Below are 12,893 nucleotides of genomic sequence, written 5' to 3'. Positions count from 1 at the left end.
ACACACCCAATTTACAGGTGATTACAGAGCCCTTTTATCTATGGAAGTATTGAATACCCAAAATACAAATGCATATTCATAACTCTGGTACATCCCATTCCCAATATGGATATTGATCTATGGATTTTGATATCCAGAATCTATGGATTTTGATATCCATAGATATCAATTCAATACAAGTATTGAATACCCAAAATGCAAATGCACATCCATAACTCTGGTACATCCCATTCCCTGGGAGCAGCTGGGCGGGTGAGGAGATGCTGGCCAAGGACCCCGTGCTGCTCCAGGGCTGTCCCACACGGGATCCAGGCGCTCCCGCCGGGTCCTGGGAGCCCTGAGTGAGGTGGTGCCGCGGCCCTGGCAGGTAAAGGGCGCTACGGCGAGGTGTGGCGGGGCGTGTGGCACGGCGAGAGCGTGGCCGTCAAGATCTTCTCCTCGCGGGACGAGCAGTCGTGGTTCCGCGAGACGGAGATCTACAACACCGTCCTGCTGCGGCACGACAACATCCTGGGTGAGCCGGCAGGGCTGGGGACGGGGGCGGCTGCAGGGCGGGTCCGTGATCCCAGGGGTTTCACAGGGTCCCAGGTGTTTCCCAGGGTCCCTGGTCCTGGGTGTTTCCCAGGGTCCATGTCCCCAGGTGTTTCTCCCTGTCCCTGATCCCAGGTGTTTCCCATGGTCCCAGGTGTTTCCCGCCTGTCCCTGATCCCAGGTGTTTCCCAGGGTCTCAGGTGTTTCCCCCCATCCCTGATCCCAGGTGTTTCCCCAAGTCCCTGAACCCAGGTGTTTTCCCAGGATCCCAGCTGTTTCCCAAGGTCTGTGTCTCCAGGTGTTTCCCCGTGATCCCAGGTGTTTCCCGGGTGTTTCCCAGCTGTTTCCCAGGTTCCCTGACCCCAGCTGTTTCCCAGGATCTGTGTCCCCAGCTGTTTCCCATCTGTTTCCCATGATCCCAGGTGTTTCCCAGCTGTTCCCCAGGTGTTTCCCATGATCCCAGGTGTTTCCCAGCTGTTCCCCAGGTGTTTCCCATGATCCCAGGTGTTCCCCAGGTGTTCCCCAGGTGTTCCCCAGGTGTTTCCCAGGTTCCCTGACCCCAGCTGTTTCCCAGGTCTGTGTCCCCAGGTGTTTCCCAGGTGTTTCCCATGATCCCAGGTGTTTCCCCATGATCCCAGGTGTTTCCCAGGTGTTTCCCAGGTGTTTCCCATGATCCCAGATGTTTCCCAGGTGTTTCCCATGATCCCAGATGTTTCCCAGGTGTTCCCCAGGTTCCCTGACCCCAGCTGTTTCCCAGGGTCTGTGTCCCCAGGTGTTTCCCAGGTGTTTCCCATGATCCCAGGTGTTTCCCAAATCTGTGTCCCCAGGTGTTTCCCAGGTGTTTCCCAGTTGTTTCCCAGGTTCCCTGACCCCAGCTGTTTCCTGGGTCTGTGTCCCCAGGTGTTTCCCAGGTGTTTCCCAGATTCCCTGTCCCCAGGTGTTTCCCACGATCCCAGGTGTTTCCCAGGTGTTTCCCAGGTGTTTCCCAGGTGTTTCCCAGGTGTTTCCCATGATCCCAGGTGTTTCCCAGGTGTTTCCCAGGTGTTTCCCAGGTGTTTCCCAGCTGTTTCCCAGGTGTTTCCCATGATCCCAGGTGTTTCCCAGATGTTTCCCAGGTGTTTCCCATGATCCCAGCTGTTTCCCAGCTGTTTCCCAGGTTCCCTGATCCCAGCTGTTTCCCAGGGTCTGTGTCCCCAGCTGTTTCCCAGGTGTTTCCCATGATCCCAGGTGTTCCCCAGGTTCCCTGACCCCAGCTGTTTCCCAGGTCTGTGTTCCTAGGTGTTTCCCAGGTGTTTCCCATGATCCCAGCTGTTTCCCAGCTGTTTCCCAGGTGTTTCCCATGATCCCACGTGTTCCCCAGGTGTTCCCCAGGTGTTCCCCAGGCGTTCCCCAGGTGTTCCCCAGGTGTTCCCAGGTTCCCTGACCCCAGCTCTTTCTCCCTGGCCAGGTTTCATCGCCTCTGACATGACCTCCAGGAACTCCAGCACGCAGCTCTGGCTCATCACCCACTACCACGAGAACGGCTCCCTCTACGACTACCTGCAGAGGACGGCCCTGGACGTGGACACCTGCCTGGGCCTGGCCTCCTCCATCATCTGTGGCCTCGTCCACCTCCACGTGGAGATTTTTGGCACTCAGGGCAAACCTGCCATCGCCCACCGGGACCTGAAGAGCAGGAACATCCTGGTGAAGAGCAACCGGCAGTGCTGCATCGCCGACCTGGGTGAGACGGAGGGGGGGGCTGTGGGACCCCCAAGGATGAGGTGCCCCAGGGGTGTGGGACCCCAAGGATGAGGTGTCCCAGGGATGTGGTGCCCCAAGGATGAGATGCCCCAGGGATGAGGTACCCCAGGGATGAGGTGCCCCAGGGGTGTGGTACCCCAAGGATGAGGTGCCCCAGGGGTGTGGTGCCCCAAGGATGAGGTGCCCCAGGGGTGTGGTACCCCAAGGATGAGGTGCCCCAGGGGTGTGGTACCCCAAGGATGAGGTACCCCAGGGGTGTGGTACCCCAAGGATGAGGTGCCCCAGGGGTGTGGTGCCCCAAGGATGAGGTGCCCCAGGGGTCTGGTACCCCAAGGATGAGGTACCCCAGTGGTGTGGTACCCAAAGGATGAGGTACCCCAGGGGTGTGGTACCCCAAGGATGAGGTGCCCCAGGGGTGTGGGACCCCCCAGGATGGGGTGCCCCAGGGGTGTGGTACCCCAAGGATGAGGTGCCCCAGGGGTGTGGGACCCCCCAGGATGGGGTGCCCCAGGGGTGTGGTACCCAAAAGATGAGGTGCCCCAGGGGTGTGGTGCCCCTAGGATGAGGTGCCCCAGGGCTGTGGTGCCCCAAGGATGAGGAATCCAGGGCTGTGGTGCCCCAAGGATGAGGTGCCCCAGGGGTGTGGACCCCCAAGGATGAGGTGCCCCAGGGGTGTGGTACCCCAAGGATGAGGTACCCCAGGGGTGTGGTGCCCCAAGGATGAGGTACCCCAGGGGTGTGGTACCCAAAGGATGAGGTACCCCAGGGGTGTGGTGCCCCAAGGATGAGGTACCCTAGTTATGGGGTACCCCAGGGATGAGGAATCCAGGGGTGTGGTACCCCCAGTAATGAGGAATCCAGGGGTGTAGTACCTCCAGGAATGAGGAATCCAGGGCTGTGGTACCTCCCAGGGATATGGTACCCCAAGAATGAGGTACCCCAGTGATGGGGTACCCCAGGGATGAGGAATCCAGGGCTGTGGTACCCCCCAGGGCTGTGGTACCCCAAGAATGAGGTATCCCAGGGATGGGGTACTCCAGGGGTGAGGAATCCAGGGCTGTGGTACCCCAGTGATGAGATACCCTTGGGATGTGGTAACACAGGGATGTGGTATCCAGGGATGAGGTACCCCTAGGGATGAGATACCCCAGAGATGTGGTACCCCAGTGATGGGGTATCCCAGGGATGAGGAATCCAGGGCTGTGGTACCCCCCAGGGATGTGGTACCCCAAGAATGAGATACCCCAGTGATGGGGTACTCCAGGGATGAGGAATACAGGGGTGTGGTACCCCAGGGACGAGGTACCCTGGGGATGTTGTACCCCAAGGATGAGTTTCCCCGGGACAAGGTACCCCAAGGATGTGGTACCCCAGGGATGTTGTGTCCCAGGGGTGTGGTACCCTGGGAATGTGGTGCCCTAGGGATGAGGAAGCCAGGGGTGTGGTACCCCAGGAATGAGGTACCCCAGTGATGAGATACTCCAGGGATGTGGTAACACAGGGATGGGGTATCCAGGGATGAGGTACCCCAGGGATGGGGAATCCAGAGGTGTGGTACCCCAAGGATGAGGTACCCCAATGATGAGATACCCCAGGGATGTGATAACACAGGGATGGGGTATCCAGGGATGAGGTACCCCAGGGATGAATGAATGTGGCACCCAGGGATGTGGTACCCCCAGGGATGAGGAATCCAGGGGTGTGATACCCCAGGGATGAGGTACCCCAGTAATGAGGTACCCCAGGGATGAGGTATCCAGGGATGAGGTACCCCAGGGATGAGGTACCCAGGGATGAGGTACCCCAGGGATGAGGTACTCCAGGGGAGTGGCACTTAGGGTGTGAAACCCCAGGGCGGTGATACCCCAGGCTGCAGCACCCAAGGGTGCCCAGGGCTGTGGTACACCAGGTATGAGGTCCCCCAGGTATGAGGTACCCCGGGGGGGTGGTACCCCAGGGATGAGATACCCCAGGGATGAGAAACCCCCAGGGATGAGGTACCCCAAGGATGAGGTAGCCCAGGGATGTGGTACCCCGGGAATGTGGTACCCCCAAGAATGAATGAATGTGGTACCCAGGGATGGGGTACCCCAAGGATGAGCAATCCCGGGGTGTGGTACCCCAGGGATGAGATACCCCAGGGATGGGGTACCCGAGGGATGAGAAATCCCCAGGGATGAGAAATCCCCAGGGATGGGGTACCCAAGGGATGAGATACCCCAGGGATGGGGTACCCAAGGGATGAGGAACCCCCAGAGATGAGATACCCCAAGGATGAGATACCCTAGGGATGAGGCACCCCAGGGATGGGGTACCCCAGGGACATGGTGCTCCGGGGCTGTGGAACCCCACAGATGAGATGCCCCAGGAATGTGGTACCCCCAGGATGTAACATTCCAGGGATGTGATTCTCCAGGAATGTGGTGCCCCCGGGATGTAACATTCCAGGGATGTGATGCCCCAGGAATGTGGCACCCCCGGGATGTAACATCGCAGGGATGTGATGCCCCAGGGCGATGGTGCCCCAAGGACGTGGCGTCCTGGGGTTTTGAGACCTCAGGGATGTTGACCCCCGTGGATGCAGCACCAGCACAGCCCTGCTCAGCGCCACTATCCCAGCATTTCACAGGTGAATTGATGACCTTAAAAGCCATCCCAAATGACTCTGTGACCTGTCCCCAGGGCTGGCCGTCATGCACTCCCAGGGCAGCGATTACCTGGACATCGGCAACAACCCCCGGGTGGGCACCAAGCGCTACATGGCCCCGGAGGTGCTGAGCGAGCAGATCCGCACCGACTGCTTCGAGTCCTACAAGAAGACAGACATCTGGGCCTACGGGCTGGTGCTCTGGGAGATCACCCGGAGGACGGTGGTGAACGGTGAGCAGCTCCCGGCCCCGCTCGCTCCCGGCTCCCCGCGAGGCTCCGCGCCCGTTCCCTCCTTCCCTCCTTTCCTTGTTCTTTTTTTTTCTTTTTTTTTTTCCTCCTTTCCTTCGCCCAGAAGATTAGCTGTAAATTATAAACACTGTAATCTAGTGTCAGCACCCGGCTCCCTGATTAAAGGGCCCATTAGGCTCAATCAGTGCTTTGTTTGTTCAGCGCTGATTAGAAAACAAGCGGCTTCAAGCGCTGCCTGGAAAGCGGCCACGGCCGGGACCTCCGGCCGCCGGGCTTGGCTCGGGAATCGGGACTGGGACACGGGGAAGGATCCCCCCGAGCTGGGGATGAACCGAGCTGGGGCTGCCTGGCCAGTGCTGCTCATCACGGCAAAGTCCGTGTAAACATTAATTAAATGGTGGGTGCTGGCGGGTGGGGTGGGAGGGTCCCTCCAGGCGCAGTCTGGCCGGGATAATCTCATTTCTGTCCCCAGGGCTCCCTCAGATGACACATTTACTCCCAGTTACCCCAGCCTTGCGTAGGAATGACCTTCAGCCGGCTGAGTTTAACCCTTCCAGGACCCTCACTCCCCAGGACAGCTTCAGGGGATCGAGGGAACTCCAGGGGACCCTGAGGTTTTGGGGTCACCCCTTGGGATGCAGGGAGCTGCTGGGGGCTCGAGGCTTCCCAGAACCATTAAATCCCACCGGGACACGGACACATGCAAGAATTAGACCGAGATTAGCTGGGCCAGCTGGCAGGCTGACCCCCAGGTGCTGAGAGGAAGTGGCCACAGTGCCGGGGGTGATCCCAGTACCATCGGTGGTGATTTTCGTGGTGGGGCTGCTGCTGGGCTGGTGCCAGGGCTGCAGCTGGTGCTGGAGCCACCGGTGGCACCAGAGCCAACTGCCAGCACCCCCTGTGCCCAGGAGAGGCTCAGCCCAGGGTGTGATGCTGCAGGGAGCAGCTCGGCTCTGCCTCCAGCAGCCCATCACTGAAATCTGGGTCTCCTCGAGCCAGGTCTCGTAAACTCTTGGAGATCTACACAGCCAAGATAGCTCAGCTACCTTAGAAGGCATGAAATCAGCAGGATGGCTTCTGTGACAATGCTGGAAACAGAAAAGTTTTAATAAAAGGCAAAATAACAAAACTCTTTCTAGAGAAAAACTGAGCCAGGTGCAAGAGAGGAAAAAAAACTCCGCTGCTGTAATGATCTCTTTGAGCCAGGTCTTGTAAACTCTTGGAGATCTACACACCCAAGATAGCTCAGCTACCTTAGAAGGCATGAAATCAGCAGGATGGCTTCTGTGGTAGTGCTGGAAACAGAAAAGTTTTAATAAAAGGCGAAATAACAAAACTCTTTAGAGAGAAAAACTGAGCCAGGTGCAAGAGAGGAAAAAAAACTCCACTGCTGTAAGGGTCTCTTTGAGCCAGGTCTCGTAAGCTCTTGGAGATCTATTTCACACCCAAGATAGCTCAGCCACCTTAGAAGGCATAAAATCAGCAGGATGGCTTCTGTGGTAGTGCTGGAAACAAAAGTTTTAAGAAAAGGCAAAATAACAAAACTCTTTAGAGAGAAAAACTGAGCCAGGTGCAAGAGGGGAAAAAAAAACTCCGCTGCTGTAATGATCTCTTTGAGCCAGGTCTTGTAAACTCTTGGAGATCTATTTCACACCCAAGATAGCTCAGCCACCTTAGAAGGCATAAAATCAGTAGGATGGCTTCTGTGGTACTGCTGGAAACAGAAAAGTTTTAATAAAAAGCAAAATAAGCAAACTTTTTACAGAGGAAAACTGAGTTAGGGCAAGAGGTTCTTGCTCCTGGTAAAACACCTCACAAAAGCAATCAGTTCCTTTGGTCTCTTCTTTTTCTGGTGAGTTGCTCAGGTGGGACTTTTTGGCTCCTGTCCAACTGGCCATCCATAAGTTTGAGGGGAAGTCCCTCAGGTCCTATGAGGTGTCTTTTTTGCTAATTGAGGAGAGAAACTTCTGGGCTTATTTCCTTTTTAAGGGGACAAAGGATAGTTTGGTCACTCTGTGGCACTTTTTTTGTCACTCTGGGGCCACATTGCTACACATGACGTGTGTGATGGTGCTCACGGAGTCCCAGGATGAGGGAAGAGATGAAATCTGGACTCCACGTTTCAGAAGGCTTGATTTATTATTTTGTGATATATATTATATTAAAGCTATACTAAAAGAAGAGAAGAAAGGATTTCTTTAGAAGGCTGGCTAGGAATAGGAAAGGAATGAAAAACAAAGGTTTGGACTGACCGAGACAGTCGGAGCTAGCTGACTGTGACCAACCATTAATTAGGAATAACCAGATGAGCCCAATCCCAGCTCCTCCTGCTGCACCCCACAGCAGCAGAGAATCGCTGTGGGCATTTCGTTCCTGGGCCTCTCAAACTCTCAGGGGGAAAAATCCAAAGGAAAGGGTTTTTCATAAAATATCTGTGACAGATGGGCAGGGGGGAGGTGAGGATGGGGTGAGGATGGAGGTGAGGATGAAGGTGAGGATGAAGGTGAGGATGAAGATGGGGTGAGGGTGAGGATGAAGATGGGGTGAGGATGAGGGTGAGGATGGGGGTGAGGATGGGGGTGAGGATGAGGGTGAGGATGAAGATGGGGTGAGGATGAGGGTGAGGATGGGGATGAGGATGGGGTGAGGATGAGGGTGAGGATGTGGGTGAGGATGGGGATGAAGATGGGGTGAGGATGAGGGTGAGGATGAGGGTGAGGATGGGGATGAGGATGGGGGTGAAGATGGGGGTGAGGATGAGGGTGAGGATGAGGGTGAGGATGGGGGTGAGGATGAGGATGAAGGTGAGGATAAGGGTGAGGATGAGGGTGAGGATGGGGATGAGGGTGAGGATGGGGATGAAGGTGAGGATGGGGGTGAGGATGAGGATGGGGATGGGGATGAGGATGAGGGTGAGGATGAGGATGGGGATGAGGGTGAGGATAGGGGTGAAGATGAGGGTGAGGATGGGGGTGAAGATGAGGGTGAGGATGGGGGTGAGGATGGGGGTGAAGATGGGGGTGAGGATGAGGATGAGGGTGAGGATGAGGATGGGGGTGAGGATGAAGGATGAGGATGAGGGTGAGGATGAGGATGGAGGTGAGGATGGAGGTGAGGATGGGGGTGAGGATGGGGGTGAGGATGAGGGTGAGGATGAAGATGGGGGTGAGGATGGGGGTGAGGATGGAGGGTGAGGATGGGGGTGAGGATGAGGATGAGGATGGGGGTGAGGATGAGGGTGAGGATGGGGATGGGGGTGAGGATGAGGGTGAGGGTGAGGATGAGGATGAGGATGGGGGTGAGGATGGGGGGTGAGGATGAAGATGGGGGTGAGGATGGGGATGAGGATGAGGATGAAGGTGAGGATGAGGATGAGGATGGGGATGAGGATGAGGGTGAGGATAAGGATGAGGATGGGGGTGAGGATAGTGGTGAGGATGAGGATGAGGATGGTGGTGACGATGAGCGTGAGGATGAGGGTGAGGATGGGGGTGAGGATGGGGATGAGGATGGGGATAGGGGTGAGGATGAGGGTGAGGGTGAGGATGAGGATGGAGGTGAGGATGGGGGTGAGGATGAGGATGGGGGTGAGGATGAGGATGAGGATGGGGGTGAGGATGAAGGATGAGGATGAGGGTGAGGATGAGGATGGTGGTGATGATGAGGGTGAGGATGAGGATGGATGAGGGTGAGGATGGATGGGGGTGAGGATGGATGGGGGTGAGGATGGGGGTGAGGATGAGGATGAGGATGGATGGGGGTGAGGATGAGGATGAAGGTGAGGATGGTGGTGAGGATGGATGGGGGTGAGGATGAGGATGGATGGGGGTGAGGATGAGGATGGATGGGGGTGAGGATGGATGGGGGTGAGGATGGGGGTGAGGATGAGGATGAGGATGGATGGGGGTGAGGATGAGGATGAAGGTGAGGATGGTGGTGAGGATGGATGGGGGTGAGGATGAGGATGGATGGGGGTGAGGATGAGGATGGATGGGGGTGAGGATGGATGGGGGTGAGGATGAGGATGGATGGGGGTGAGGATGGATGGGGGTGAGGATGAGGATGGATGAGGATGAGGATGAGGATGAGGATGAGGATGAGGATGAGGATGAGGATGGATGGGGGTGAGGATGAGGATGGATGTGGGTGACGATGAGGGTGAGGATGAGGATGGATGTGGGTGAGCCCCTCGCTGTCCCCATCCCGCAGGCATCGTGGAGGAGTACCGGCCGCCCTTCTTCGACGCCGTGCCCAGCGACCCCAGCTTCGAGGACATGAAGAAGGTGGTGTGTGTGGACCAGCAGACCCCCGTGATCCCAAACCGCCTCTTCTCCGACTCGGTGAGCCCCGGGGTGACCCCCAACACCCCTCACTACCTGTGAAAAAATGTGCATTTCACGAGTGGATTTTCACAAATATTCAAATGAATGTTATGTGTGCTATGTTAGAAAGTTGTGCTGTGTTAATTTTCTTAAGTGGAGTGTTAAATGTAGTTTTTGGTTATGACATAATGTTAAAATAGAAACTGTGAAACACGCCAATCGCTTGGTTTTAAAATTTTTAAAGTTTAATAGTAATAAAATGGCCATACAAATAGTAATACAATTAGAGTAATGATAATTTGGACAATTGGGATTTAGGACAATATGAGACAATAAAAACAAAGAGTTATGGATGGTCTGGGTACTTTTTCTGAGCAAAATGAGCCCAAAAAGACCCCACGTTAGCAGAGGATTAACCCTTACAGCAGCAGCCTGTTGCACATTCACACCCCCGTGCAGGATGCAGGAATTCCATTCACACCCAGGATTCTGTCCGGGCAGGGTCAGCTCCTTCCTCTGAGTCCTGGCGGCTCTGCAGGGCTGAGCAGGCAGGAATCCGTTCATTTCTTCTGTAAGGGAGCAATAAATTCTCTTTCCATGAAAGATCCAGGTGTCCTGGGGCTGCTGTTCTTTCTTTAGGAAAAAAGTATCCCACACAGCACAGTTCCTATTTTAACATTCTGTTATAACCTAAAACTGTATTTAACACTCTACTTGAGAATTAATACAGCATCACTTTCTGACACAGCACATATAACATTCATTTGAATATTTGTGAAAAGCCAATAACAAAAAACGCATTTTTCACAAAACTATGTAAGATACGTTTTTCTAAAGAAAGGACTTGCAGCAAGATAGCAGCCACAGGGCATCTGAATCTTTCATGGAAAGAGAATTTATTGCTCCCTTACAGAAGAAATGAACGGATTCCTGCCTGGCTCAGCCCTGCAGAGCCGCCAGGACTCAGAGGAAGGAGCTGACCCTGCCCGGACAGAATCCTGGGTGTGAATGGAATTCCTGCACCATGCACGGGGGTGTGAATGTGCAACAGGCTGCTGCTTTAAGGGTTAATCCTCTGCTAACGTGGGGCCTTTTTGGGCTCATTTTGCCCAGAAAAGGTACCCGGACTGTCTGTAACTCTTTGTTTTTATTGTCTCATATTGTCCTAATCCAAATTGTCCAAATTATTATTACTCTATTATATTACTACTTGTATAACCATTTTATTACTATGAAACTTTTAAAATTTTAAAACCAGGCGATTGGCGTTTTTCACACTACCCATCCAACCCTTGCATTTATCCCTCTTTTTGTGCCTCCCCCCCAGGTCCTGTCGGCGCTGGCGAAGATCATGAAGGAGTGCTGGTACCAGAGCCCCTCGGCTCGCCTCACCGCCCTGCGCATTAAAAAGACCTTGAAGAAGCTGAGCAATTCCGCCGAGAAGCCAAAACTGGAGCAGTGAGCGCCGGGAACCGGACACCGGAGCCACCGGCGGGCGGCACCGGGGACGGGGTGGCTCCGGTCACAGAGGGGATTTGCTCACAGCTCCCGCCGCTCCCGCTCCTCCTTCGAGCCGGATGAATTTGCAAGCACGAAAAAAAAATACGGGGAAAAAAAAAAAAAAAGAGAGGGAAAAAAAAACCACCAAAGGAGGAATCTTCCACCCGGCCATAAAAATATCCCTGGATCCGTCATCCGACACCGGCGCGTCTCGCTGAGCCGACGGGGATGGCAGCTGGTCGCGCACCCCGAGGGGCACGGAGGGCAGAACCACCCCCAGCCCTCGGGGCACGGAGGGCAGAACCGCCCCCAGCCCGAGGGGCTCCCACCCCGAGGGGCAGCGATGGCAGAACCGCCCCCAGCCCGCGGGGCACCCACTCCGAGGGGCAGCGGTGGCAGAACCACCCCGAGGGGCACGGAGGGCAGAATCACCCCCAGCCCTCGGGGCAGCGATGTCAGAACCGCCCCCAGCCCGAGGGACACGAAGGGCAGAATCACCCCCAGCCCGAGGGGCACCCACCCCGAGGGGCACGGAGAGCAGAATCACCCCCACCCCGAGGGGCAGCGATGGCAGAACCGCCCCCAGCCCTCAGGGCACCCACCCCGAGGGGCACGAAGGGCAGGATCACCCCCAGCCCGAGGGGCACGAAGGGCAGGATCACCCCCAGCCCTCGGGGCAGCGATGTCAGAACCGCCCCCAGCCCGCGGGGCACCCACCCCGAGGGGCACGGAGAGCAGAATCACCCCCAGCCCGAGGGGCAGCGATGCAGAATCACCCCCAGCCCTTGGGGCACCGATGTCAGAACCGCCCCAGCCCGCGGGGCACCCACCCAGCGCCGGCTCCGTGCGGCCGCGGAGCTGCCCGGACCCGCCCGCCCGGCGCCGGCCGGAATTCCCCGGCAGAGCCGCGGTGCCCGCGAAAGGAGGGACGGGTTTCGCTGGCAAAGGTTGGCACAAGGGCAGCACCCCCTTGGATCCGCACCCTGGGCTGTGGGGATCCCAAAAACGAGGAGCTGCCGGCGGACAGAGCGGTTCGAGCATCAGGATGGGGAACCCATGGTGATCCTTCCAGCCCTGGGGGACGAGTCACAGAATTATTTGGGATGATTTTTAAGGTCATCAATTCGAGCAGCCAGCATCCCCCTTGCCAAATAGGCGCCCTCTTGGCTCTTTGCCAATATTTTGGTGTTTTCCGAGGTGTTTTGGCTCGGCCAGCTTCATCCCCCGTCTCTCCTCGCCATCCCAAAATTCACCCCATGCTTGGAGATGTTTGGACATGACCAGGATGGGACGTTCAGCAGAACCAGCTTTGCCACATAACTATTTAATTATTAAGATTTAATATATTTAATAAAGTGTAAAGCTATTTTATCACCTAAGAGCTGCCCAGGCTCCCACGCTGGATGGGCACTGGGCACCCCTGGCTCAGTTTGGGGCTTCAGCTCCAAAGTGTCCTCAGCACATCACAGCTGCCACCTCGGTCTGTGCCCAGTTAGAGACTGGGAGGAACTGGGCAGCAAAGGGCAGCGGCTGCTGGGCATGGCAGGAGGTTACAGAGGGGTTTGGGTGCCTTAATCTGGGTTTGGGGTGCTCAGCCTGGGGTTTGGGGTGCCCTAACCAGGGTTTGGGGTGCTCAGTCTGTGCTTTGGGGTGCTCAGATGGTGGCTTGGGGTGCCCTAACCAGGGTTTGGGGTGCTCAGCCTGAGCTTTGGGGTGCTCTACCAGGGTCTGGGGTGCTCAGCCTGTGCTTTAGGGTGCTCTACCAGGGTTTGGGGTGCTCAGCCTGTGCTTTGGGGTGCTTTACCAATGTTTGGGATGCTCAGCTCATGGTTTGGGGTGTTCTACCAGGGTTTGGGGTGCTCAGCCTGTGCTTTGGGGTGCCCAGTCTGTGGTTTGGGG

General features: G+C 56.2%; 2 protein-coding genes across 2 annotated transcripts in view; both read left to right on the top strand.

Annotated features, from left to right (window-relative positions):
• Positions 1-10,963, top strand: part of ACVRL1 (activin A receptor like type 1) — a 29,940-nt gene extending 18,977 nt beyond the window's left edge. The window contains exons 6-10 of the mRNA XM_084223683.1: positions 368-514; positions 1,979-2,254; positions 4,957-5,154; positions 9,382-9,512; positions 10,822-10,963. Coding sequence (XP_084079809.1) covers positions 368-514; positions 1,979-2,254; positions 4,957-5,154; positions 9,382-9,512; positions 10,822-10,956 — 887 coding nt within the window. The 3' untranslated portion in view covers positions 10,957-10,963. The remainder of the gene's footprint in view (positions 1-367; positions 515-1,978; positions 2,255-4,956; positions 5,155-9,381; positions 9,513-10,821) is intronic.
• Positions 10,964-11,222: 259 nt separating this feature from the next.
• On the top strand, positions 11,223-12,274 carry LOC311164287 (uncharacterized protein; the record flags this gene model as incomplete). The annotated part of the gene is made up of 2 exons (XM_084223684.1): positions 11,223-11,678; positions 11,777-12,274. 2 exons carry the CDS (start codon positions 11,223-11,225, stop codon positions 12,272-12,274), a joined length of 954 nt encoding a protein of 317 aa, XP_084079810.1.
• Between the last annotated feature and the right edge of the window lie 619 nt (positions 12,275-12,893).

This window comes from Fringilla coelebs (genome assembly GCF_963513975.1).
Source record: "Fringilla coelebs genome assembly, chromosome: 30".
Classification (NCBI taxonomy): domain Eukaryota; kingdom Metazoa; phylum Chordata; class Aves; order Passeriformes; family Fringillidae; genus Fringilla; species Fringilla coelebs.
Note: the sequence above shows the minus strand (reverse complement) of the source record. Positions and strands in the feature narration are given on the sequence as shown.